General features: G+C 49.4%; 1 protein-coding gene and 1 non-coding gene across 7 annotated transcripts in view; one reads left to right on the top strand and one right to left on the bottom strand.

Annotated features, from left to right (window-relative positions):
• Positions 1-429: 429 nt before the first annotated feature.
• The window catches only part of WWC1 (WW and C2 domain containing 1), a 147,317-nt gene continuing 120,777 nt past the window's right edge, over positions 430-26,969 (top strand). For 5 of the 6 annotated variants that reach the window (XM_019799023.2, XM_034656760.1, XM_034656761.1 and 2 more), the window contains exon 1: positions 430-660. In XM_019799023.2, coding sequence (XP_019654582.2) covers positions 542-660 — 119 coding nt within the window. In that variant the 5' untranslated portion in view covers positions 430-541. The remainder of the gene's footprint in view (positions 661-26,969) is intronic. The other variant, XM_034656762.1, reaches the window with a different exon arrangement.
• On the bottom strand, positions 18,114-18,218 carry LOC117801630. Its single transcript, XR_004624391.1, has one exon. It is a non-coding gene; the product is annotated as a U6 spliceosomal RNA (small nuclear RNA).

Here is a 26,969-nt window from a genome sequence, read left to right as displayed (position 1 = left end):
CGTCCCGGACCCAGGTAAGGGGCGGTCTCCCTTTCCCAGGGCAGGGGCGGTGTAGGGGCGGCCGGCGGTTGGGACTGTCCCACGAGGGGGCGCGTCTTGGGTCTTAGGACCCGCCCTCGCAGCGCTGGGCGCGGGGAGGGGACCCGGGAACCCAGGCGCCCAGCGCTCCGCCTCCCGTTTCCGGGGCAGCGCGGTTACCTGGTCCCCCCCCCGGCGGGAGCCGCACCTGGCGGAGGCAGAAGTCGCAAAGCGAGCGAGTGCAGAACGCCGCAGCGGAGAGGGGCGACGGCGCCCGGCCAGGGGGAGGAAGAGGAGGAGGCGGCGGTTGCAGGCGGCGGCGTGGAGGGCGCAGCGCGCCGCGCGGCGGAGGAGGGCAGGCGGCAGCTGCGCTTGGCTTGCTCTGCCCCGCCGGCCGGGCGCGTACCCCATCATGGTGCCTCGGCGGCCGCCCGGGCTGAGTACGGCCGGCCAGAGCCGCTGAGCCGGGGGCCCCCGCCGCGGCCGGGAGCTGCATGGGGGAGCGCGAGCCGCGCTCGGGAAGATGCCCCGGCCGGAGCTGCCCCTACCGGAGGGCTGGGAGGAGGCGCGCGACTTCGACGGCAAGGTTTACTACATAGATCACACGAGCCGCACCACCAGCTGGATCGACCCGCGGGACAGGTAGGACCCGGGGGAGCCCCCACACCTCCCGTTCCGGCCTGGGCCCCCCTCGTGCTCCAGGGGCCACCAGCCGGGACTGGGCCGGGGGTGCAAGGGAACTCTGAGAGTCTCTTGAGCTTTCTTCAGTTTGCCGCCCCCCCAACTCCTTGTCGTCTGGACCGCAGCTTCTTCCCGGGTGGGCTGCTGGGAGGAAAGGACGGCCAGTGGGTTGGCCCAGGCAGTCCCATCGCCATCCCCGATGGAGGACTTAGGCCCCAGCCGGCACCTGCCCAGAGTTTTGACCTTAAGCTCTAGCCCCGCCCCCCCCCGCCCCTTTAGGAAGAGGTCGGGCGGGGGCTGGGGAGCAACCTAGCAGTGTGATTCTGGGGCTTCCCGGGGAGGCTTTCCCCAGCATGTGGGGGGCGGGAGATGGGGAAGCATCTGGTTTGGAGGGGGTGGTAGGGACCCAGGATTCAGTGGGAAACTGCTGGAGGAAGGACACTAGGTGGAGGGCAAGGCAGCCTGGAGTGTGGTTTTTGACAGGTGCCTGGGAGGCTCTGAGAAGAGCTTAGAACAGCCAGGGAGCCTGGAGGCCGGGAGTGGGAAGGAAAGGAAGGAGCGGGGGAGGGCTGATGGGGAAGACTGGTTCTCCAGGAATCTTACAGCAACTTGGAAGCTGTTAGGATATAGATGGAGGTGAGAGGCCTCCCGCAAAGCCCAGCGCATCACCTGGTTCTCCTCCCTATCTTCCTCTGGGGGCCGGGGCTCCTCAGCCCTGCACCAAGCGCGTCCTGACCTTGGTGGGCACCAAGCCAACTGTAGCACGGGATTTTTTTTTTTTTTTTTTCCTTTTCTGAGGCAGGTGGAGTCTGAGATAACTGGTGTGGCTCTTAGCTTCCAGACTTTCTCCCGGCTTTGATTGCTTGGCATTTCTTTACACACATCATCTCCATGTATATCCCGGGGGGGGGGGGGGGGAGGGAAGATGACCACCTTCTGAGATTGCTTTGTTGTCCTTGTTGTCTTGGTCTGTGGTCAGAGTGTCTTAGGAATGTGGAATTTTCACCCGGTCAGTGTGACCTTGGGTGTCAGGTGCCTGTAAAGCAGTAGAGGTGAAGTTTTGGACCCTTCATCTTGGAGGGTTGGGATGGAGGTCCCAGAGGTTCAAGATGGGATGTGTAGCAAGGTGAGGGTTTAAAAGAAGAGGCAGAAAGGAAATTTGAGTTGAGATTCCCAGTAGTTTCTGGGAACACTCTAAGTTCATTCATTTAACATTTATTGGGCGGTTACTTTATTATTAGTACCATGCTGGGTGTCTGTCTCATTAATGTAATCTGGAAGAGAGATTTTAAAAAAAAGCTCTACACCCAGTGTGGGGCTTGAACTCAACACCCCGAGATCAAGATTCTCGCGCTCTACTGACTGAGCCAGCCAGGTGGCCTTGGAATAGAAATTTTTAATGCTAGAGAAAGCATCCCATGAGCAAGCTGCTTTAACCTCTGAGCCCCAGGTTCCCTGTTTGTCAGATTAATGGTTTGCTTGGAAGGGAAGGAGTAATAGAAGAACTCCAAAAGTTGATGATCAGATGCCCAGCTCTTATTTTCAAACCTAAGAGAAAATATGAGGCTCAGAGGTGTGATCTGCTTGAATATCTTGATCTTTCCACCACTCACCATATGCCAGATTCTTCACCAGGTCTGAAGTTCTAACCTCCAGCCCTGTCCTGACTCACTTTCTTTTCCCACGCCACTCAGGATCATCTGTCCCAGGGACACTGTTGTCATGTTGGCAAACGGGGCAGCCCCTTGTTCTCTTCTAGAACAGACTCAAGTTCAGTCTTCTCTATCCTGCCTGGTTTTGGTCCCTGCAGCTTACTGAGGCCAGTGTGCTGTCAGCAGTTGGATGTTGGAGGACTAGGACAGCCCCACACCCAGCGCTGCTAATTCACCCTAGGTCATGAATCTAGGGACTTCTCTGGGGCTCTGAGAGGATAATACAGCTATAGAAAGCTTCTCAAACAACGGTAATTTTTTTTTTTACCCCTTGTTGAGGGCAAGTGGAAAACTGACTTGGCTAGAGCATTATTTTTCAAATTTTAGTATCACGTGAACCACCACCATGATTTTGTGCTAAATGGACTTGTATTGTGGCTTACTTAATACTTGACTTTAAATCAACTCAATTAGAAAAATTTTGAACCACTTTCACAAATGGGAAACTAGTAATATCTGTTGTCAAAAATAGAAAGGATCCTGAAAGAAACGGTAGAGGGGAAACAGAAAACCAACCTAGCACCATTATATTTTAGCTCTGTACTGTAGCTTGCCCATATCCCAGCAACAGGTATGCCCAGCCTTTGTTTTTAGGCAGATTGGCAAGCATTGGAGAGGAATTAAAAACACAGTGACATTTAACTGAGCCACTCACTTTCTTCACCTTGCAAGTCATTGGTTTTAATGTATCTTCATACCTCCTGGTCATTCCACCCACAGTGGGTTGGTGGGGGCCCTGGAGTTTGGAGCGCTGAGGTGTTCCTAGCGCAACTCGGGGTCACTGTTATGGTGGGCTAACTGAAAATTTGGAGAAAGAGCTCAGCAGAGGGCATCCACTTGTGGCTCTCTGGAATTTCTCTCCACACCTTGTTTGGGATTTCTGTCTTATAGTCTTATCTGGGTGGCCTCCGGTAAATCGCTTGACCTCTCTGATGTACAAGTAAGTGCTTCATTGGTGAGAGAAGACAGTTGATGAGATGTTCGCAGGACCCTGCCAGGTCTCAGATATGATTTCAGACTCCTCGGCCTCACCTTACCCCTCCTGACCCCATGGCAGAAGGGGAGGAGAGATTGTAACAAGGAAGAGGAAAAAAAATAAAGCGAAAAAGTACCAGACGTCTTTGTGGTGGCAGGGTGGGGGAGATAAATTCTGCCAAGGTAGTTACATCTCTGCAACTAATTAATGCTCTTAAACAAAAGATCACATAAAAAAAAAAATTCTACTCCTTAAGCGTGTGTGTGTGTGTGTGTGTGTGTGTGTGTGTGTGTGTGTTTGCATTTGTCTTGGCTTTTTCCTTACCTGAATCAAGGAGATGCCCACCCAGTCCCTTGAATTTAAAAGTAAGTCAAACGGTCCTTCAGTCAGAAAAGTTATTTCTTAGCCACGAAGAACAAAATAGCGTCTCGGGTTACCAACCCTGAAGAATGTCTTGGCACATTCCTCCCTCTGGGGCTGAGCTGTTTTGTGTGCTGTCCGGCATGGAGGCTGCTGGGGGTAGGGAATCCAGTTTTCCGCTTCCCCTTTCACCAGCGGGTTGGAAGAGCAGCCAGGCAGCCAGCCTTGCCAACTCTCTTCCCTCCTCACCCAGGGCAAGACTGGGAGGCCGAAATTCCTGAAGATGGTTGTCCCAACAACCAGAGAGGGTCCAGTGGGCAGCATGGGCCCTGCCTACTGGGCCAAAGGCTCCAACAGCACCACAGGCTCCTCCTGAGGCAAGGCTGGCCTACAGAATCAGGTGCTGTGGCCTCCACCGCCCCTTGGAGCAGTGTTCCTTTAGCAGAATAACTCTGGGTGCTTCTGGGAGCTCCCAGCAAAGGGCCAGCATTCCTTGTGTATTTAACTTAGTGGTATGCAAAAACAAATATGCTGATTGTTCTCCGAGGAAGAATGGGTTGTTTGAACTGGCCCTGCCAGAGAAGGTTCTTGAAGCCTAATTCCTGCTCATTTGGTGGTGTATGTTCAGACCTTCTTCCAGGAACCACCTGGGAGCTCTGTGGGCACAGTTTCTGGGGCCATGCGATTAGTCCTGAAGGCCCACGTGGCTAAGAGGCCATGTTGAGAGGACTCAGCAACTTCTCTCATGATTTGAGGAACATTTGCTAATCCTGTTATTTCAGAAATAATTTATATTGTAGGAAGTTGGGTCTACAGTCAAAAGATCTTAACTTCCTTCAGGCCACAGATCCTTATGAGAATCTGACAAAGGTTAAAGATGCTTCCTGAAGAAAAGTGCAAATACAGTTTTTGGCACATAATTTCAGGGGGCTCTTGGACCCCAGGTTCATACTCCTGCCATAGATTAATTTAGAAACTGCTCATCACTGCCTATATGCCCTCCTGTTCAGTGAGGTCGGAAGTAATGACCGAGCATTTACTGTGTTTAGGCAGTCTGCTGAGAGCTTTATATGGGTGATTTCCTTTAATCCCTCTGACAACCCTGGGGATAGGTGCCGTGATCTATGAGGAACCTGAGACTCAGGGGGGCTGAGTTTGGTGAAGCCAGCTTTTATGGAGGCGAGATGTGAACGCTAGCTTCACTGATGCCAGAACCACACATCTGGCCACTGTCCTGCTCTAGTCAACTGCCTGGACTCCATTGCCAAAGGAATTTGGCCTCGGGGTATGGAGTGGGGACAGGCATGATTTCACTTACCTGTAACCATTCTGGTGTGGCCAGAGAGCAAGTGTGGACAGTGGAAAGAGGGTGAGCCTTTGAATTCTGGCATCTTGAATGTGCTACTTGCTACCTGAGTGACCTTGGCAAGTTGGAAGCCTTGGCTTTTTGTCTTTTCTACAATAGGGAGGTACACATAGTTGTCAAGGGCACTTATGGACATTAAAGAAGCTAAGTCAGGTAGAGCGGTTAGCACAGAACCTGATACCCAGGAGGCCCTTGGGAATGCCAGTTCTTTTAGCTTTTACTAGAAACTGCCTATGGAACACTGGAATCAAATGGAAACTGAGTCTCTGCCTGACTGTGTATCCCTTTGCAGCTGGGGTGGGCCCTTCTGGTCATGTAACCCATCCCTCTCATTTCACGGTTGAAACTAAGACTCAGAGACAAGTGACTTGCCCAAGATCACACCTTGAATCACTAGGAAAGGTCTCCTTCCCTCTTTTTTTTATGTAAACTTTTCCTTAAAAATCAGATCCAGTTTCTCCTAATAATTTGGGAATATTTTGTGCTTGTGGCTGAGTCATTTTCTATAATCCTTTCTGACTGTGTAGACCGGCAGTTTCCTTTCATACTGTCCCAACCATTTGTGAGTCGTGTCCCAGGAATACTAGGATAGTGAATTTGCTACTCGTTGGGCTAAGCCTTTTCTTTATGATTCATATCATCCTTTCACCAACGCTGTGAGGTAAGTACTGTTATTACTTTCCTGTTCAGATGAGGAAACCGAGACTTAGAAAGGTAAAGTAGGGGCACCTGGGTGGCTCAGTCACTAAGCGTCTGCCTTCGGCTGAGGGCGTGATCCTGGCATTCTGGGATCGAGTCCCACATCAGGCTCCTGCTGGGAGCCTGCTTCTTCCTCTTCCTCCTCCCCCTGCTTGTGTTCCCTCTCTCGCTGGCTCTCTCTCTGTCAAATAAATAAATAAAATCTTTTAAAAGAAAGGTAAAGTAAATTGCTCAAGGTCACCAGTAGGTGAGGCACCCTGAATTGGAGCCCAGGTAGTGGGACTCTTGAGTACACACTCATATCAGCTATAGCTGTTCCAGGGTGCCCTGTCGATAAGGTGGGCTTGAGAGTTGCTGTCTATTCCCGAGCTGAAGCAAACCCGTGCATCTCAGGGAGATGATGTAAAGGAGGCTTGATCCGAGGAGCCTGCGAGAGCCTCAGGGTGGATTAGGGGGCTGTTGTGTAAAAGCCCCACCTTCTGGGAGCAGCCAGCTAACCAGAGCTCTGGGAAAGGGAGAAAAGAAACAGAGGCAAAGAAATTCTAAAGGATGCAGTGTGTGTCGAGAGCTCAAAGTCGTTTCCAAGTCGCTTGGGTAAATGTTCTCAGTGGCCAGGGAATTAGTAGCCAAGGCAGCTACTCTCTGTCGTCACCCCCCCCCACCCCCCAGCTTTTTGCTTAGCCAAACTGACCTCATTCTCCAATCCCCCGGGATCCCAGGTAGCTATGAAACACTGCTCTTTTGAAGAGAAGAGAATCAGGTTGCCTTAGTTACTGGGAGGGTTGGAACACCAAGCTCAGGTGCACATAAGGAGAGACAAGGCTCAAATAAGTGGGAGCTGGAAGGTGGCCGGCGTGTTGCTGCAGAGCTTCCTGCATTGGAAGATGTCTTGTCTTGGTCAGGTTTTGGTGGCGTCGGCAGGGGCTGCCAAGTGAGGGGCAGGCAGTCCGCTGTCCACACTGTCAGAAGCTCTCTTGCAGGCAATGAGAACCTGCAGCGCCCAGCTCAATGAGGGGCCCTGGACAAGAGAAATCCGCTTCTGTCGGAGGAACGGCTGGGGTGACATCTCCTGGGGCGTCCACTTGGACGGGGCCGCCAGCCGGATCTGGGCTGAGTGTGTGTGAAAAATTCACACGCCCTGCATCTCCCAGCACGGACAGGGCCAGCTATCCGCAAAGCCTCAGGCAGAACAGCGAGAGACTCTGCTTGCTGCTGACCAGCTTCTCGGCTGCCTTGAATCCCTGTTTCAGAGTGAGATAAAAGAAGAGAAAACTCAGAAACTGGATACAGTGGTGTTTTGTTATTCAACCTTCACCAGCAGGCCATTAAGCCTCCAGCTCCTGAGCAGGAAACCTCTTGCCAAAATAACAGGGGGGAGATTGAGGCGGAGACAGGCGTTCACTGTTGCTGTGTTGGGAGAACACAGAACAGTTTCTAAAGATGCTGGGCGGGGGGGGGGGCGATGGAGTAGAGAGAGTGGGGAGGAGGGGAAAAATGGACAAGTGCGGTGGGTCACATTCTCCACCCCCCACCCCCACCCCCCCGCAATTGTCTCCTCAATGCTTCTACCCGTGACATCTCACCACCATTGGGAAGAAATGGGATCTTTCAGTTTCAAATGTCTGCCAAAGAAAAAGGACCCAGGCTTAAGTTCTCGCTCAATGGTCAGCCAGAAAAAAAAAAAAAAAAGAAGCTGCATCAAGATTAGGGACACCTTTGTTGCCTTTTTTCTTCCCCTTCTCCATTCATCACCCTCTGGCAGCCAGGACACCAGGCCAACAGCAGCTGCTGACTTTCCCCAGCCGGCTGCCTGCTGTTGCTGGGCCTGGTTCCGTGGCAGCCCAGCTGTCCCCACGCTGGCTTTCTCCCCGCCCAGTGGCGGTTGCTTGTTTGATTGGTCACTGGAGCAGCCCTTCAGATCCACTGACTGGTACCTCACTTGGAAGGACAAAATATCAAGATACAGGCATCAGGTGGCTGCTAGGATGAGGTGACCTTGGGACAGCCTTCTGATCTTGCATCTGTTGTGGCTTTTCTTAGATAGTTAGGGCTCTGTGAGCATTTCACTTTGTATTCCAGGAATTTCTTCCAAGTGCATGGCTTGTCTTTGTACTGCTAACAAGGCAACCCCTAACAGGTTTTAGCGTTGGTGATAACGAAGATAATCCTAGTTATATTTAATCATCTCTATCCAGTACCTGTCATGTGTCAAGCGCTGTTGCCCATTGTAGTTTTTTGGCATTTTGCAAATGGGGAAACTGAAGCTAGTAAGAATGGTCAAGTGACAAGCTCAAGGTCAAGCAGAAAGAGGCACAGTTGGAGTATGAATCAGGGTCCATCTGATTTCAAAGCCTTACTCTTTGCACCACTGTAATCTCAGTAGATTCGGAGAGAGGAAGGGCAGAGAGAGAGGGAGGCAGAGGGAAAAGGAACTTTTTAACTACAGAGGAGTCAATCCTCACACTAGGATTTTCACTGTGGAGAAAAATGATTGTGTGCTGCCAGCCAAACGCTGGTCCGACAATACCGCACCATTCCCTGCAGCAGATAAGGTCTTCGTAAAGATCTTCACGGGACGCCAAATCGAGGTCTGGGTCTGTCATTACACGTAGTAAGTGACCTTAAGTACGTTTCTTCTGCTCATAGTAGGACCTACTACCCACAAGGATGAAATGACACCGGACGTGGCAAGTCTTAGCCCAGTGCCGAGGGCACACCAGGCTGTCTAATGGCAGCTGGTCCTCGTGAGGCACGTTTGCCTTCCTGTGCTTTGGTAGAGCAACTGGAATGATCGTTCCTTCCTTGCCAGCTCCAGTGTCTTCTGGTAAGCCAGGGCTCACCTGGGCCACGGTGACATCAGAGCTTGCAAACCTCCTTGGCAGCACTCATTAGATAAATAAGTCAATAAATTCTTTTCCCTCTGGTCTTATCGGAGACAAGCCCTTCTTTGGAATTTCTGGAGTGAAGTGACTCTTGCCAGTGAGCTGGCACCAGGGCTGTGCATGAAGCAGGGGTAATGAATCGTGGTTTTCGTGGCAGGACTGAAAAGGCTGCTGCAGGAACGGGAGGTATCTGGAATTCATTTGTAACTGCTTGATACCATGTCTCTTCACTCTGGAAGTGCCTTCATCTTCCCCGCCCCCCCCAGCTCCGGGACCCTTCGAGAGCTGTTTGAGAACCTGCTGATTTTAGCATGGTGGTGGTGCAGAAGGGCATCAGGATTTATTGCGTCCCACCCAGCCAGGGGTTGGCCGTTCATTCAGCAGGTATTTATTGAGTGCCTACTGGGCTTCAGGCCCCGTTGCCAGTGCTGAGGATCAGAGCAAAGTCCCTGCGACAGCAGGGTGTACCCTTGGGCGAGGGAGAAGGGCAAACAGTTAAACAGATAAGTTGCATTACAACTGGGGGCTTGGTGTTCTCCAGAATCTTTTACCCATCTTAGGAAGATGGAGGGACAGACCCGTCTGCTGCACCTGTTGGCAGTTGTGGTGTGGACTTAGGAACTTTGGAACTGGGCGACATTTGTGCCTTCAACAGGGTGTTGCCAAGAGCCTGTCGTGAAGAGCTGGGCGCTGCGCTAGGAGCTGGGAATGCAAGGGGAGACGCAACAGTCGGTCTGCAACTCGTAATATTTACTACACATCAGTGAGGGAGTCATCAAGCTGTGCAGATACAGTTAGAAATGCCAGGCTCTCTGGACCTTGGTTTCCTTCCTCCCCTGTTTCATCTGGATTCATCTAATCACTCAAAAATATTTATTGAGTGCCTGTAAATGGCTAGGGTGTCTGTAATATGCCAGCACTGGAGGCTCAGGAGTGATTGGACCAACAAAAATCCTGTCCTTGTGGAGCTTACATTTTAGGGCAGAGTTTGTCAAACTTGGGGAAGCATCAGAACCACCTGGAGGGCTTGTTAAATCCCACTCCCATCCCCCAACTCCCACCTCCACCCCCAGTTTGCGTCAGTGGGGCTGCTGTGGGGCCTGTCCAGCAGGTCCCCAGGTGTTGCTTGCTGCTGGTCTCTGTAGAACTGGCAGTCCATTCACTGAATCCTCACACTAGCCTGGGAGAGTACCATATTACGCCTGTTTTACAGACAGGGAGACTGAAGGAAGCAGGTGAGGTAAGCTGGCCCTCATTCTTAGGCTAGGAGAGCGGAAGGAAGTGGTTTCAGGAGCAGTTTACCTTCATGGCTGTGATTGCTAGGAGCACACCGTTGCCCTAGTTCTTTGGCTAACCAGAAGCCCAGTGGAGGCAAAATCTGGTAGGATTTCCTCCTCCGTTGTGAAAAAAAGCACAGGGAAACAGGAAGTCTGAGGGGATTCCGGAAGCCAGAGGGACTGCTCTGCACTTCAGAATGCATGGGATCTATAGATCCATACTCAGGAGAGGATCGGAGGACACCGTTGTCCCTGTTTCTCAATGGTGCTGAGTCAGGACATCCACGCTGAGCTGCGCTGCGGAGTTGCTGGACTCTTCACCCCTGGGAGCTTTCAGGCCCCCCTGCCCCCAGTTCAGCTTCAGCCCTAGGGAGTGCAGGGGAGGTGTGTGGAAGAGGCAAGTCCCTCTTCTCACTGAATCCTCACAAACCCTTGAGGGAGGCATTGTCCGTTGCTGGTCCTCTTGACCACAATTTGGAAATGCCAGGCTCTCTGGACCTTGGTTTCCTTCCTCCCCTGTTTCGTCTGGATTCATCTAATCACTCACTGGCTAGTTCTGTGACCTTGGTTAAGTTTTACTTAAACCCTCCTGAGTCTCAGGGTCTTCACTGGCAAAATGAGAATAAGTTAGAACATACTTCATAGGGTTGGCCAAAACCAAATTAGAGGTGTCTCAGTATATTCAAGTTCTGCTCTCCGGATAGTTCTAGATGCAGAATTAAGACCTCCTCAATACATTTTGCAACTTTATCAATCATTATATAATTACTGCTCAATTTCTATATTTTGAGTACCAGATTTTTTGGAAAACTGATCATACTTCCGAGGTGAACATCTTTCCAGTAAACAATGACTTTTGCTAGGCAGGACTACTGCAAGATATATTAACAGCTCAAGGAGTTTCAAAACCAGCTTGAGTGCTTTATTTCCATCGCTGACATAAAACAGACATTTGCCAGCTGCCAGTGGAGACCCTGGGTATTTCCAGCTGCTTACTGGTCTCCCAGCCCAAGTTCTCAAAATGTGGTCCCAGACTAGCCCACCAGCTTCTCCTGGGAACTCGTTAGAAACACAGATTCTCAGGGCGCCTGGGTGGCTCAGTCGGTTAAGCGTCTGCCTTCGGCTCAGGTCATGATCCCAGGACCCTGGGATAGAGTCCCGCATCAGGCTCCCTGCTCGGCGGGGAGCCTGCTTCTCCCTCTGGCTCTGTACCTCCCCTTGCTTGTGCTGTACTGCTTACTCGCTCTCTCTTGAATAAATAAAGAAAATCTTAAAAAAAAAAAAAAAAGGAACGTAGACTCTCATATGCAACCTACTGAATCCAAAATTGGCTCTTCTGCCCCCTCAAGTCTCAGAGCCACTGGTCACATATTTGCAGCCAGGATGACCAGAGATATTTTGTTAGTGATCGCAGGCAGAAACTGACCTGATTTAAAGAACCTCCTGGGCACAAGTACGGGCAGCCAGTTGAAATGGTCTTCGTTGGCTTATGACCATTTTAATATCATCCCCAGACTTTTGTGCAAGCTGGACCTTCACACTTCCTTCACCAGACCCCACCATTGCTTGACAACTTCTTTACATCGAGGTTCAGGTCACAAACGAAGGTTAGAAAGGCCTTCCCCACGTGACTTGCCTGGGTCTCATGGCACCTTACGGTAGTAGAACGGCATGACCACCTGCGTGTTCTCCGTCCATGGTTATTACGTGGCCCAGTGGCTGGCAGGCAGTGGGAGTGCACTGAGTCAGGAAACGAACGCTCCCCAGTTGGGAGTTTTAGATTCTGTTTCTGGCCCTTCCTCAGAGCAACAAGTCACTTGCCTTCCCTGAGCCCTAGTCTCCATGGCTCTACCATGGGGAAATAACCTTTGATCTCCTTTCCACAACAGAGGAGAGGAGGCTGTGTTTGGAGCTGGGGGACAAAAGGATCAGTCAGTGATTCTCAAGTTCAGTTGCACATTGGTCTCACAGGAGGGGAGTGCTAATAATACCCATGTCTGCCCCCCGCCCCAGACATTCTGGTTTAATTGGACTGGGGTATGGCCTGGGCACGGGTAGAGCCAGGGTAGAGCCAGATTGGAGAACCGTGACTGTAGGTAAATATGGTCTTATAAACACTTGCAGGGTTTCAGTGAGATTATATAAAAGTACCCCCTAGAAGGATTTAAAACTAAAGATTTTACAGTTCTATACAGAAAAATCGAGGTGATTTAGGAAATATTTGAAAAGTAGTTGTGGGAGGGGAGAAATAGATCTCTGGGGGATGTCCGTCACCTTGCTGTACCTGTCTTGTGATTTCTTTCCTGGCATGTTAAGGATCAGAGAGATTTAGGTTCGTCTTTAATGTGAAAAATCTTTAAATTCCCATTGCAGCAGGAACGCTTTTGAACACATTGGTCTAGGCTACTGTGGAGTTGCAGGCCTGGGGGTTGGGCCTCTAGTGCATCTTCTGTCTGACCTCAGCAGAACCCCGTCTGGATTTCATGCACACATCTGTGTCCTTGAGACTCCAAGAGAGTAGGGCGTGCAGACATTGTCACCATATAGACCATAGCCTGTGGGTAAGAACTAATAATAGCTAACATTTATTAAGACTTTAGACTGTGCCAAGAGCTGGGCTATGGGCTTTGAATGCAGTACCCAATTTAATTCTCATGGCAGCCCAATGAGGTAAGAACGATACCATCTCCATTCTGCTGATGGGGAAAGTGATGCGTAGGGGGTTGAAAACTTGCCCGTGATTGTAACCTAATAAGTGGCAGAACTGGGATTCAAATTCAGTCTGCCCGCCCCCAAAATGCTTGTTCTTCACCATCCTGTAGGTCAGGCAAGGCTGTCAGGGAGAGCAACACTGACTTAATCCCGGTAATTCAGACCAGAGTCCCTTTCGCTATGGTGATTCCTGCAGTGGTAACTTCTTCCAGTTGCTCGGGGTCTGTTTGGAGAGGCCAGATTTTTGTGTTTGCTCTACTCCTGTTTTAGTAGATGTCCTTCCTCAGGAAGCAGGGTGAGTGAGCTGTTTTTCTGACTACAGTAGGTTTCTCAACCCCCGGCGCCCCACCCCCACCCCAGGGATCCATGTCCTTGACGAAATTCCTTGGTCCGTGGTGGTGATCAGCATCTTGGCTTCACCCTCCTTCCTCACTCTGTTGAAGAGAGCGCCATCTTTTACTACTTTGGCACAGAAGACTTAGCAAGAGTCAAGTTCCTTTTCGACTGTTGGTGTCTGCCCAGCATATAGGCTTGATCTGCAGCATTCTTGCTGGCCCAGCAGAACATCCTTTGGCTATTTGTTGGGGTTCACTAGAAGTCACGTGGGTCATCTCAGGCCCGAAATGGCTCTCACTACGCATGAATTTACTTCCACTCCTACTGCACGTTGGGTAGACTTGAAACAAAAGAATGCCATTACCTTTGTGTATTTGGTTCCTGGTGGGAGCTGTGCTAGGAGGGGGGTCCAGCAATAAACAAAGGCTGACGTCGCCCCTCATGGAGCTTACAGACAAATAGTAAAAACATAAAATAATTATAGATCAGGAAAATGAAGAGGTTGCTGTATTAGAAAATAAGTCCTTGTGAATGACACCAGAGGTCAAGCCATAAAGTTGTAAAGTTCTGTAATTAGAAAAACTGGGTTTGCTTTTAACTTTAAATAAGATCCATCTATAATGATTGCCTGTCTCCCTCTTCATACTGGTTTTCTTCATTCCAGCGAGTAGATCGTGGCCCTCACTGTAGTGACAACCAACAGGGTTTCTTCTTAACTCTGGCCAAGGAGCCAGGTTTCCCGAGGTTGGCATCATCTGTTGACTGCATACATCTGAACCTCCTGGGTGGCTCAAATGCAGATTTCCAGGCCCAGCCTCAGTCAGCATAATCAGAACCCATGGATTATGTGGAACCCAGACTCCACATGTGTGAAAAGAGCCCTCAAATGATTTTGATGCCATCTTAAGTTTGAGAACCCCTGAATCCAACCAGGACTAGAATCCCTTCGGCCTCTGCCCCAGCCTGGCCTGCTTCTTGGGCCTCATATCAGAGAAATCTCTTTCTTTTATCAGGCATCTGTGGATTTTTCTCCAGTGCGCTCAGGTGTTCCCTCTCCAAGAACAAGTGTTCAGTCTGTGAGCTCCCAGCCCACGCCCCTCCCTCTGAAGAACGCAGAGGAGTTCTGTAACCACGGCTCCGCAGCCCCTACTCGTGCTCCGGCACTCGCCATCCTCCCCCTGCCCCCTCAGCCTCTGATCACAGTTCCAGAAAGGTCACAGGAGCCCCACGATGTGGTCTTCCTTGACCTCCCTGTAGCATCCAACAATGGGGCTGACCCTCCTCTTTTCTTGGTGTCTTTAATTTTTATTTATTTTGTGGAGATAGGATTGACACGTAAATTTAGTGTTAGGTGTACCACGTCATGATTCAGCATTTGTATATGTTGCAAAATGATCATCGCAGTAAGTCCAGTTAACATCCCTCAATACATAGTTACAGTTTTTTTTTTCCTTGTGGTGAGAACTTTGAATAGCTATTGTTAGCAGTTTTCAAGTATGCAGTGCAGTGTTGTTAACTGTGGTCATGATGGTGTGTATTACATCTCCAGGACTTATTTATTTTAAAACTGGAAGTTTGTACCTTTTGAACTCCTTTACTCATTTTGCCCAGCATACTTCCAGCCTCTGGCAACCACCAGTCTATTCTCTGTATCTATGAGCTTGTTTTGTTTTGTTTTATTTTTGGATTCCACATATGAGATCATACATACAGTATTTATCTTTCTCTGTCTTATTTCACTTAGCATCATTCCCTCAAGGTCCATCCATGTTAACACAAGATTTCGTTCTTCTTAATGGTGGTACTATTCCATTGTATGTATACCACGTTTCCTTTACCCATTCATTCATCAGTGGCCACGTAGGCTGTTTCCGTATCTTGGCTGGGATAAATGATGCTGCAGTGAGCACGGGGTGCAGATATTTTTGAATTAGTGTTTTCATTTCCTTCAAATACATACCCAGAAGTGGAATTGCTAGGTCATATGGTAGTTCTAGTTTTAATTTTTTGAGGAGCCCGCATATTGTTGTTTTGTTTTGTTTTTTAAGATTTTATTTATTATTTGACAGAGAGAGAGGTTGCACCAGCAACAGCGGGGGCAGAGGGAGAAGCAGACTCCCCGCTCAGCAGGGAGCCCCATGCCACTGGATCCTAGGACCCCAGGATCATGACCTGAGCCAAAGGCAGATGCTTAACTGACTGGGCCCCCCAGGTGCCCCCCCCATACTGTTGTTCATAGTGCATTCCCAACTTACATTCCCGCCAACAATGCACAGGCATCTAGTGGGTATTGACCTTCCTCCTCTATTGGTGGTCACTCTTCTCCCGGAAAGGGAGGGCATTTTGTGGTCTTGTCTCCCGTTGCTCTTCCCTACTAGTGTCCTATGACCCCGCGCTTCCTGCTACCTCCTCTCCAGCGAAACCTCAAGTGCCCATTTCCAGTTTCCTGCTGGACGTCATTTCTGGGTCCAGACAAACGCTGCACTCTTATACAAATTTAAACCTGAATCCAGTCCTGGGCTCAAACAGCTTTGCCTTTTCTGCCGCTCCCATAAGAAGGTGCCCCTGTAATGTCTAAAACATGCATGGTTCAAATTCTAAAGGTCCAAAAGTTATGCAGCAAAATGTAGGTATTCCTCCCTGCTGGTACCCATGTGCCCAGTTCCCGCACTACACACAGGCCACCCCTGTTTCCATCCTCTGGATTCCTCCCTCCCCCCCATCTGGCTCTCAAGTTCTGCCACCCTTTCTTTTATAGGCTCTGATACCTGCTTCCTTTTCTGTTTATTCCTACTGAGGCTTAGTTGAAAATAGAGACCCAACAAGAGGCCTATCCTTTCGAGCCAACCTGTGGCCTGCTTTCAGATCAGTCTTGCATAATCCAGGGCTGACCACCCCTCTTCTCACACCCTTTATCCACCCCCCCACCCCGCTACGTTTGCTGAGGGACAACCTTCTGAGCCTGACCATCAAAGCTTCTCACAGCTGGTCCTGCCCCATTTTCTGTCTCTCATGCTTTGCCCCACTTTCCTCATTAATAAGATGGGGGTAATAGTAATGACCTCATACTATTTTTAATTAAAAAAAAAATCTTTCCCGTGCATCTTTTAGTATCTTTTAAATTTTGATATAATTTCAAACTTACAGGAAAATTGCCAAAATATAAGAAATTTCTATATACCCTTTACCCAGATTTACTGATTTTTACATGTTACCCGTCTACCTTATAGTCTCCCATTTTCCCTATGTGTATGTGAGTCTATATATGTGTGCATATGATACAAACATATGTAATTATATGAAACCATTACATATATAAACCATTTAAGAGTAAGTTGGTTATAGGGGCCCTGGGTAGCTCAGTCGGTTGATCTCAGCTCAGGTCTTGACCTCAGGGTCATGAGTTCAAGCCCCACATTGGGCTCCACGCTGGGCAAGGAACCTACTTAAAAAAAAAAGTAAGTTGGTTATTACTCTTAAGTTGGATATCATGTCTCTTTGCCACTAAATACTTCAGTGTTTAGCATCTTTAGTGTTTGTCTGTATATGTGTGTATAAGAAACGAAATATCCACTTACATAGCCATCCTTCATCCAATTTTAATAAGTTTAAATTAAACTATCTAAAATACTTTGCAGCATGTCCAGCAGCACGTAGGTGCCGGTCATTGTTGGCTGCGGTTCCTGAGCTCTCTTGATTGGTCCTCTGCGTATAGTCTACCTGGGTTAACGGCGGCAGCACTTTAACAGACCAGGCACTTTGCCATTCTCCCGTGTGGGCCCAGCTCCCAGCCCCGCCTGTATCCGTGGGAGCCCCACCTCCCGCACAGGCCAGAGGTGATGCTATGGGCTCCACGAGGCCCTCCCCCATCCATCATCTCCCTCCCTGCTCCTGCCTGGAAGGGATCTACTTTAAGTCGAGTCTCTTCTAGTCAAAAGCAGGAAAAGCCCATACCAGATTGCTCTGGGAAGAAGGAGCTGCTGTGAGCTTAGATTTCATAGGACTCTAAGGAAGGGAATAGAAGCCCCCACTGCTGGGCAGGTGGGACTCAGCTGGAGGCCACCAGAGGTTTCCGCTACCTCCCCAAACCTACAAACAACAGATCTAAAATTTGTTCATAAATTCGCAGACTTTGTTTCCAATCAGTTGTGCCTCTAACTTGCTGTGTAAACTTGGGCAAGCTCCTTAATCTCTTTGAGCCTCAGTTTCCTTGCTTCAGACAAATAAGGCTAAAAGAATAGCCAGGATTTTATTGAGTGCTAAGTGCTGCACTAAATGTTTTATATTCGTTCAACCAGCTGTCTAAGGGAGGTGCTGTAACTCTCCCCATCTACAGGGAGGAAGTGGAGGCATGGGGGGGGCTACGTAATTTGCCTAAGGTCACACAGCCAGAAAGTGGCAAAGCTGGGCTTCAGTCTCAGGCTGTCTGGCTCCAGAGCTCCCGCTTTTACATGGCAACCCACTTGGAAGGGTTATTGTGAGAATTGCAGCATGGATTCTTCCATGTAAGGCACTTAGCAGACAGCAAGGCTCAGACTCAGTACTCAGAAATGTTAACAGCCTAGACATTATCACAGCGTTAGGTGACCCTTATCCCCTTCATGACCCCAGCCTGTCTCATAACCCTTCAACCCAGCAACCACAGTTAACTCGGTGTCCAAAAATTCAACGCTGATTGGGAAAAATCGCAGAGCTGACCTTGAACTGGACTCCCCTGGTACAGGAAACCATGACAAGGGTCAAGAATCATGTGGTGCCAAGCACAGCAGCCACCCGCTCGGGAGAGTCCATGGGCATCGGGCCATCCCCAGGTCATTCTTTCTCAGAACTTCTAAGTAAATTGTTCTGATTCTGTGGCAATGAGTGGGACTTGGTGGTTCCTGGATCTGAGCACATGCTCGATTCTGAGCCCCACTCCTGGCCTCACCCCCTGTGGCAGACTCCCACTCATTAGTGGGATCCCTTCCCCTCTTGCTGCTGGAAGTGTGGGCTGTGGCCCAGCCCATCAGCATTGCCCGGGAGCTTGTTAGAAATGCACAATCTCAGACTCCACCCCAGGCCCACTGAATCAGAAACCGTTTTTATTTTTTTGTTTTTAATATGGAATGCTTCACGAATGTGTGTGCCCTCCTTGCACAGGGGCCATGCTAATCTCTGTATTGTTCCAATTTTAGTATACGTGCCGCCGACGCAAGCCGCAGAAACTGCATTTTAACAAGATCCCGGTGGTCCTTAAGCATGTTGATGTTTGAGGAGCTCTGGCCAGACCATTCAATAGGACTTATTATTGCATAGCCCTGGTTTTTCTGTTTGTTTTAATTTTTTGTTGTTGTTTGGTGGCTGACCGCCTCTTACTGAGCTATGATGTTGGGCACGCCACATAGTTGTAGTATCAATAAACAGTGGATTATTACAACCGGTCATAAACACTGTCAGGGGAAAAGAGTTTCTCAGCCTGTTCCCAGAGCTCCACGTGGAATAAGGGAGTGAAGCTGGATGGGGTGTGAAGGTCAGTTCAAAGGGGATCACACCTGCTGGGAAAAGGCAGTTCGTGAGACTGTAGCATATTCAGCCGCCGGGTCAGAGCAGATGCGTGCTGTGTGGGAAGTCCCCAGGGTGGCAGAACATGGCCCTTGGGGACATGGGGCAGTTGGAAGGTGGGAAGCCTTGGGAGGCTAGTGCCTATGGCCCTAACACATAAAGAGGAGGTGGCCCAGCAGGCACTTAGCAGAGATCCCAAAGGCAGGGTTCCAGCCCTCAGAGAACAGTGGCAGGAGCAAGACAGGGAGGTGTGGGCTTCCCCCCATAAGCTTCCCGGGCAGGGGCTTGAGCCAGCAATATAAGTGGTGAACTCCCTGGAAGTAGATCTGAGTAGGGCAAAAATATAGACATGAGGGTACCAGCAGAAACAATGCCTACGGCCAAGGCTTAGGCTGGTGGAGCCTGAGTCCCCACATGCAACCTGGTCCAAGCCAGGAGGAGCCTGAGTGGGGTGGCACTGGGGTAGCAGAGACCAGGCTCCTGGTGGAGGACCCAGGACAGGAGGGCCAGGGAGCCAGCCACAGGCTGTAGAGAAAGTCTGTAAGACATCTGTAGACTGCCTTGCCTTTCCTGGCATGAGGTTGGCCAGATTCCAGAAGGCTTTCCCATCACTGCTTGCTGGGGCCTGGTTCACCTGTGGACAGCTTTTGGCGTAAGGGTGGACCTTGGCCCGACACGTTCCAGAGATAATGCCCACTGTCATCCCATGAAACACAGCTGACAGCCATCCATGTGAGTGGGGCTCCTCACACCCTCCCAGGGTTCGCTTCCAGTTTGTTTGATGTTGGTATTCCTGTCTGTGTAAAATGACTGAAGAACGAATCATTAGTGAGCTGTCCAAAGTCCCTTTGGGAACATTCCAGGAAAATAAACCAATATTCCATCAAAGCCACAAATGGCTTTTTTTTTTTTTTTCCATGCCTTCACAGCAGGGTTTCTCAGAGTGTGGTCCATAGACCTCCTGCCCTAGACTCCCCCAAGGAGCTCATAAAACAGATTCCTGGGCCCCCATCTGAAATACACTGAATCAGAATCTCAGTGGGGCTTCCAGGATTCTGCATTTTTATTTTATTTATTGGAATTTGCATTTTAAATACGCTACCCAGACAGTTCTAATACGCCTTAAACTTGACACCCTCTCCTCCCTGCCCAGGAGATGTTCTCCTTGCTTTGTGTGAACTGAGTATGAGTCCTGCCTGCTGATACTCCCTCCATGCACTGCTACACCCAGCTTAAAGGCCTCCTCTTGCGGGAGCCTGCCTTGTCCCAACTCAGGTAAAGGCCCCGCTGTGCACCGTTCTCATATGCGTCACCACGGAGCCATCATCTTTTCATGTCTGTGCTCCCCACTGAGCGGTGTAGTGTCCTGTCAATCTCCCAGGCCCAGCACTACGTCTTGCACGTAACCGGTACTAGCAAAAGAGTGGATACCCCCGAAGGTAGCCGAGAGGCAGTGGGAAAGTCACAGAATAAAGGGTGATGAATAGATGCCTCCTGGTGAGAAGCTGCCACCTTCTGACTCTTCTCTTGGTCAGTTTGAAGTCCTGTGTCGGGTTTTGGAGCCAGAGGGCAAGCGTTGCACCCAGAGAGAGCCCAGGGCTCTGAGAGGCCGGGGGCACCGCCCACCTGTGTGGGGCTAAGGTATCCCCGTGGAAGCCCAGCTCTCTGTCTGCGGCTCGGGAAGACTCCTGAGTGGTAGAAAAGACTCAAGGACAGTTTGCCAGCCCCGGCCCGACCCCACACGCAGGGCCTCTAGAACGCGCAAGCCTCCCCCTTGTTAGGAGGCATTAAAGAATAGAGCTGTTGGACTGTGGAACTCCCACGAGTCCTTTCCCCCAGAGTCTTTCTGCGTTTGCTACCGTGATTTTCTGCGTAAGGCTCCGTATTGCTGTTTGCCAAACCGGCAACTGTTGACCCAACAGAAATCCCACAGGCTGTCTTCATCGTGTCGGTGAGCAAGAGAGCCAGCCAGCTGCCTGTGGTCTAACAATGCTGCCCGTCCCCTCTCTCTGAAAAACAAGCTGCAGTTCCTTATTCTTCCCTGGAGCACCATGAAACCCGCTTTGCGAGTCCAGGGTCCCTCCTCTTGAGCTTGCTGGCTTATCTTGTGCGTGTGGTGGGCGGGGAGGCACCTGGGGGGACTCTAGGGTTAGCCCACACGGCTGTGACCGCAGGGGACCTCGACACAGGAGACAGACTGACCTCTTGATGCATGAGGTCAGGGTGAGGGCAGTCTGCTCTCAATCCAGGGTAAGGTCAGGATCTTTGGTTCTCTGAAGAGAAAGGAGTGGCCAAGTTGTAAGGGCAGGCAGAGCCGCTGAGGGCTCAGTGTGCAGCAGGCCCTCAGCAAATGCTTCTTGAGTTGAGGTGATAAAAGGGGGATCGTCCAGTTCTAGTTAACGTGGGCTGTGTCAGAATCCTTCCGGTGTTTGCTGTAATGTCATGGGGGAGTCAGGTATTACAAGATTGTAGAAATCACTGAGTTTCTTTTGTGCTTTTTCCATAAGGATAGGATTTCTGAATGTACTCCCTTTCTCTTCTCATCTCCCGAAATTACACTTGATTTGTTCCTAGGAGGAAGACAGTGCTGTGCTATCATTCGGTCAGGATTTTATATTCAAAAGTAATAAAGTTCAAAAATCTCGGTAGATGCTGGGGAAACTTCCTGGAGGCTGTGACAGCTGCCATGTCCCGAGGAATTTTGCATGCATTTACTGTTTCACTCGTCCTCCCCTTCCAGATGAGGCAGCTGAGGCCCAGAGAGGTCAGGGAATTTATCAGGGTCACACAACAAGTTGGCACGAGGGTTGGGTTTCCATCCAGGGCTCAGTGCTGGTCACTGCCCCGTTGTCTCCTGGAGGTCATTGGCTCGCATTGATGTAACATTGCTAACACTCACTGAGTTCTCCAGCGCTTCTCAGAGGGTTTTGTGTATGTGTCCTGATTTGAGAATTAGTTAAGCTCTCGCACTCTCCAGGGTGCAGCGACTGGAATCCAGGCGCTGGAGGAAGTTCCTGCCACCTCCCTAGAGTCCACAGGCAGCCAGATCCCACAGACCCTGCTCTGCAGGGCGGAGAGGACGGGAGGGGTTGCCCAGCGGTTGGTGGGCAGCATGGCCAGGGGATGCGGGGGAGCTGGGGTCGTGATGACCCATGGGGCACATGCTCCCTTGTCAGCTCCCGGGCACCGCACCCGGGTCCCTCCCCCTGCCACAGCCTCCTCTCCTAGTTCCCTCTTTGGCCCCTGCCCCTTAGAGTCTGTAGCCCTTTGGAAAAGTGAACACAGAGATCTTTTCAGAAAAAGTCCTGTTCTCCAGTATTCCCAGTATCCTTCCTCACTGGACAGAGAGAGAGAGAGAGAGAGAAGCAGGATTGTGTGGGAAGGAGAGGCAAGTGTATGGGAACAGTTGAGATGCAATGGCTAATGACTCCTGGAATTTGTCTCCTAAATGTCCCGCTTGCATGCAGGGGCGCTGCCCGCCTTTGTGAGGGGCCAGGCCACACTGAATGATGTGTTATCAATACAGTACAATAGCCCTCTGACGTCACGAAGATCCTGGTGTTAGGAGGACACAGTGGTGAGGAGATGGAGGGGCCTTTTTACACAGCATGATCCAGCTTTTATTGTATAACCCCTGGGCCTACTGGCCCTTTGTTCCTGTTCTCTTTGACAAAGGTTTTGGTTGTTTTTTTTTTTCTAACTTTCTGATTAGAAACCAGTAGTTTAAGCCTGCTAATCACCTCTTTTGTCTTGGCATGCAAACCAGGGAAAGGCCGTAGCACTTAATCTGTTTGCAAGGGCCCTCTCAGTTCCAGAAGTTCAGAAATGTCCTCGGTCCCCCACCCCACCCCCCACTTAAAAATTATTCAGGGTAATTCCTACTGTAATTATAATAATAAACATTCTGAGGTGTATTACTTTTTAGTCTACTTTTTAAAACATTAGTTTACTTTTTAAAACATGTATTTTTGGGGCGCCTGGGTGGCTCAGTCGGTAGAGCGTCTGCCTTCGGCTCAGGTCGTGATCCTGGAGTCCTGGGATCAAGCCCCACATCGGGCTCCCTGCTCAGCGGGAAGTCTGCTTCTCCCTCTGCCCCTCCCCCCCATAAATAAAGCCTTACAAAAACCATCTATTTTTGATTGGGTAAAATATACATAAAATTTACCATGTGAACCATATTGAGCGTCCAGTTCACGGTGTTAAGCACCTTCACGTTGCTGTGCAACCATCACCACCATCCATCTCTAGAACTCTTTCCATCTTGTAAAACTGAAACCCTGTCCTCATCAAACTCTCGGCTCCTCGTTCGCGTCTCCCCCAGCCCATGGCGGCCACCATTCTACTTGCTGTTTCTACCAGTTTGACTGCTCACATGCATGGACTCCCACGATATTTGTCTTCTTGTGACTGGTTTGTTTCACTCAGCGTAACGCCCTCCAGGTTCATCCATGTTGTTGCATGTGGCAGAATTTCCTTCCGTTTTTAAGGCTGAATAGTATTCCATCGTATGTACATGCCATGTTTTATTTATCCACTTACCATTCACAGACATGGGGGTCGCTTTCACCATTAGATTGTCCTGAATAATTCTGCTCCAAACAGGGGTGTACAAATATCTGTTCCCATCCTCGCCTTTAAATCTTTTGGCTTTATTCCCAGAAGCGGAATTTCTGGATCATATGGCAATTCCACTTCTAATTTTTTGAGGAGTCATTGCACTCTTTTCCACAGTGGCTGCACCATTTTACACCCGCAGCAGCAGTGCACAGACCTTCCATTTCCCCACCCCTTCACCAACACACTTGTTACTTTCTGGGTTTATATATGGTAGCCCTCTGAATGCGTGTGAAATGGTAACTCGTGGTTTGGATTTTCTTTTCCCCGATGATAAGCAGTGTTGAGCACCTACACAGATACTTTTTTTTTTTTAAAGATTTATTTATTTCTTTATTTGACAGAGAGGGACAGCCAGCGAGAGAGGGAACACAGCAGGGGAGCGGGAGAGGAAGAAGCAGGCTCCCAGCGGAGGAGCCTGATGCGGGGCTCGATCCCAGAACGCTGGGATCACGCTCTGAGCCGAAGGCAGACGCTTAATGACTACACCACCCAGGCGCCCCTACACAGATACTTTTTAAAAATCTAACTCCTTGGGGCACCTGGGTGGCTCAGTCAGCTAAGTGTCTGCCTTTGGCTTAGGTCATTATCCTGGGGTGCTGGGATGGAGCCCAGCATTGCTGTACCTGCTCAGCAGGGAGCTCGCTTCTCCCTCTCCTTCTGCCCCTCCTCCTACTTGTGCTCTCTCTCTCTTTTTCTCAAATAAATAAAACCTTAAAAAAAAAAAAAAACTAACTCCTCATGTCCTTTCCAATATAGAGAGGCAGTAAAATATATGTTCAAGGAGCTGAACCCTAGAAACCAAACCGCCTGGGTTTAATGCTGACTCCACTCCTTACTGACTTGGTTACCTGGGCCTGCTGCAAGACCTCTCTGTGCTTCAGTTTCTCATCTGTAAAATGGGATAATACATAAACAGATCCCACAGGGCTACTGGGAGGACTTAGGAAACGAGTACAGTTAAGTCCCGTAGAATACTTGCTGCGTGTGGGCTAGCTGCTGGGCATCATTACCCTCAGTGAACAGAGTCGAATCCGCTGCCTTCCATCTAGTTTCCTTCTCTGCCTACTCTTTTTCAAGTGGGGACGTTTGAGGTGAGATGGTAGCTAGAATCTGGTGGGTTTTCACACTCCACGGGTGGGCATGTCAGGGGGAGGGAGAACCATGGCAGCCTCCAGTATCCGTCCTGAACCCTGGCAGAATCTGGTTTCGAGAGTGAACGTTTACAGAGCTGGTAACTGGAAGGGAAATGGGACTAGGTCTGGCCATGCAGTGGAAAGGGAGCTGCTGTGGTCCCTCACCCAGTAACTTTTACAGCCAATAACCCTGCGGATGAGGAATGGCTCCTAATGCCTTAAAGGAAGACAGCTAAGAGATTGTGTTGCTGCCTGTATGACCATAGGACTGCGTCCTAAGGGCCTGGGTAACTGTCCTCAGGCCCACGTTGCCTGTGCCCCTGCGTCCCGGCACCTGGGCCTCCGTACAGTGCCCATCTGTACAGAATGAGCCTCGTCCCCGGGAGATCAGGGTCTGCTTGCTGCCGAGGTAAATTCCCGTCATGTCAGGAGGACCCTGGGGTTACAACTTTCCCTTTGCTTCCCAGAGCGCATCTCTGACTTGGTCCCCTCAGGGGAAGATGTCATGGCAAAGTCATCCTTCCCCAAAGCCTAACCCAATTTCCTCGGCCAGACAAGAGGAGCAAACGTGCTGAAGAAAGGGAGAGCTTCTCCTCTCCTGCCTTCACTCGGTAACCGTCTTTTCCAAGCACAGCTTGAAACATTGTTTCCTCGAGAAATCATTCCCAAATGGGGCCAGGTTCAGTGTTTACATTCCCTCGTAGAGCAGTATGCTTTTCCTTTAAGTCAGTTGTTCGATGATAATTAGCTAATTAGACCTCCTGTGTTTTCTGTTTAATGTCAGCCTAGGACTTTTCTAGACGGCCATTCTCAAAGTGTGGTCCCTGGAGGTCCTAGAGATTCTTTCAGGGGTCTGCAAAGTCAGAACTTCATAATAATAGTAGGAAGTTATTTGCCTTTTTTATGTTGTGTCTATCATGAGAGGACAGGGGAGTTTCTAGAGGCTGCATGACATGTGGTTTTGCAACAGGTTGATGCAAATACATCTCTTAGGACTCAGCTGTCTTCTTTCTGTTAAGCCGTACATTAAAGAGTTCTGCAGGGGCGCCTGGGTGGCACAGCGGTTAAGCGTCTGCCTTCGGCTCAGGGCGTGATCCCGGCGTTATGGGATGGAGCCCCACATCAGGCTCTTCCGCTATGAGCCTGCTTCTTCCTCTCCTACTCCCCCTGCTTGTGTTCCCTCTCTCGATGGCTGTCTCTATCTCTGTCGAATAAATAAATAAAATCTTTAAAAAAAAAAAAGAGTTCTGCAAAAATATAAAGTACTGCGACTCTTCTCACTAATTTTTTTGGAGGGGACTTAGAAAATATTTAAGTATAAAAACATTAAAGTTATAAATTTATACATTGAAATGTTTTAAAATTTATATTAAATTTATGAATTTAAATTTATAAATATAAAATCATATTTAATTATAAAAATGTTTAACATGCGATGGGATTACTATTGTTATTTTCAAAGAAATTAAGAAGTGTATTCAAATTTCCTCTGTTTTGATTTCTAATATGGTAAATATTGATAAATGAAATACACATGAACAAAACCTGTTTAGTGTTTTCAAGTTTTAAGATACTGAAGGGGTCCTAAGACCAGAAGTTTGAGAACGTCTACCCTAAACAAGAGTCAATAACCTCTTTCTATAGAGAACTAGATAGTAAATATTTGAGGCTTTTGTGGACTATACCACCTGTCTTCACCACTCAGAGTTATAGCACAAAGTCAGTCATAGATAATATGTAAACAAATAGTCATGGCGGTATCCCACTGAAAACTTCATTTACAGAAACAGGCAATGCCTGAGTTTGGCCTGCAGGCCATCCTGTGCCATCCCCTGCTCTAGCCGATAAGCTGACAGGTCAGGAACTGCATCAGACTTGTTAATAACTTTGTCCTCAACACTTTGCACTTGCTCTACTTAGTAGATATTTAGTCCTTTCAACAGACAGAGTGTTTAGCTGCTGGCAGCACAAGTAAGAATATATAAATAACAATAGCTTAACTTCAAGATTTAACTTTACTTCTTTTTTTTTTTCTTTTTTTTTTTTTTTTTTTAAGATTTTATTTATTTGACAGAGACAGAGGCAGCCAGCGAGAGAGGGAACACAAGCAGGGGGAGTGGGAGAGGAGGAAGCAGGCTCATAGCAGACGAGCCTGATGTGGGGCTCGATCCCGTAACGCCGGGATCACGCCCCGAGCCGAAGGCAGCCGCTTAACCGCTGTGCCACCCAGGCGCCCCTTAACTTTACTTCTTTATCACATTAAAAAAAATCACTAGACAGGCCATTCAGGATGGGAGTGGCAGCTCCACATGGTCGCAGGGGCCCCAGGTTCCTTCCGCATCTCTGCTCCAGCACTCTTAGCCTGTTACTGCCATCATTATGCTCACCTCGTGGCTCAGCACAGCTTAAAATGCCTCAAGGGAATAAAGCCGGTCTGCCAATTATCTGCCCATCAGCACAAAACTTTTTTTTTTTTTTTTGAGATTTTATTTATTTATTTGAGAGAGAGAGAGCGAGAGAGAGCACAAACGGGGAGGAGAGGGAGAAGCAGGCTCCCTGGTGAACAGGGAGCCCCACATGGGGCTCGATCCCAGGACCCTGAGATCACAACCTGACCCGAAGGGAGATGCTTCAACGACTGAACCATCCAGGAGCCCCA

The sequence above is a fragment of the Ailuropoda melanoleuca genome, chromosome 3 (assembly GCF_002007445.2).
Source record: "Ailuropoda melanoleuca isolate Jingjing chromosome 3, ASM200744v2, whole genome shotgun sequence".
In the NCBI taxonomy this organism is placed as follows: domain Eukaryota; kingdom Metazoa; phylum Chordata; class Mammalia; order Carnivora; family Ursidae; genus Ailuropoda; species Ailuropoda melanoleuca.
This window is presented reverse-complemented; position numbering and strand designations above follow the sequence as displayed.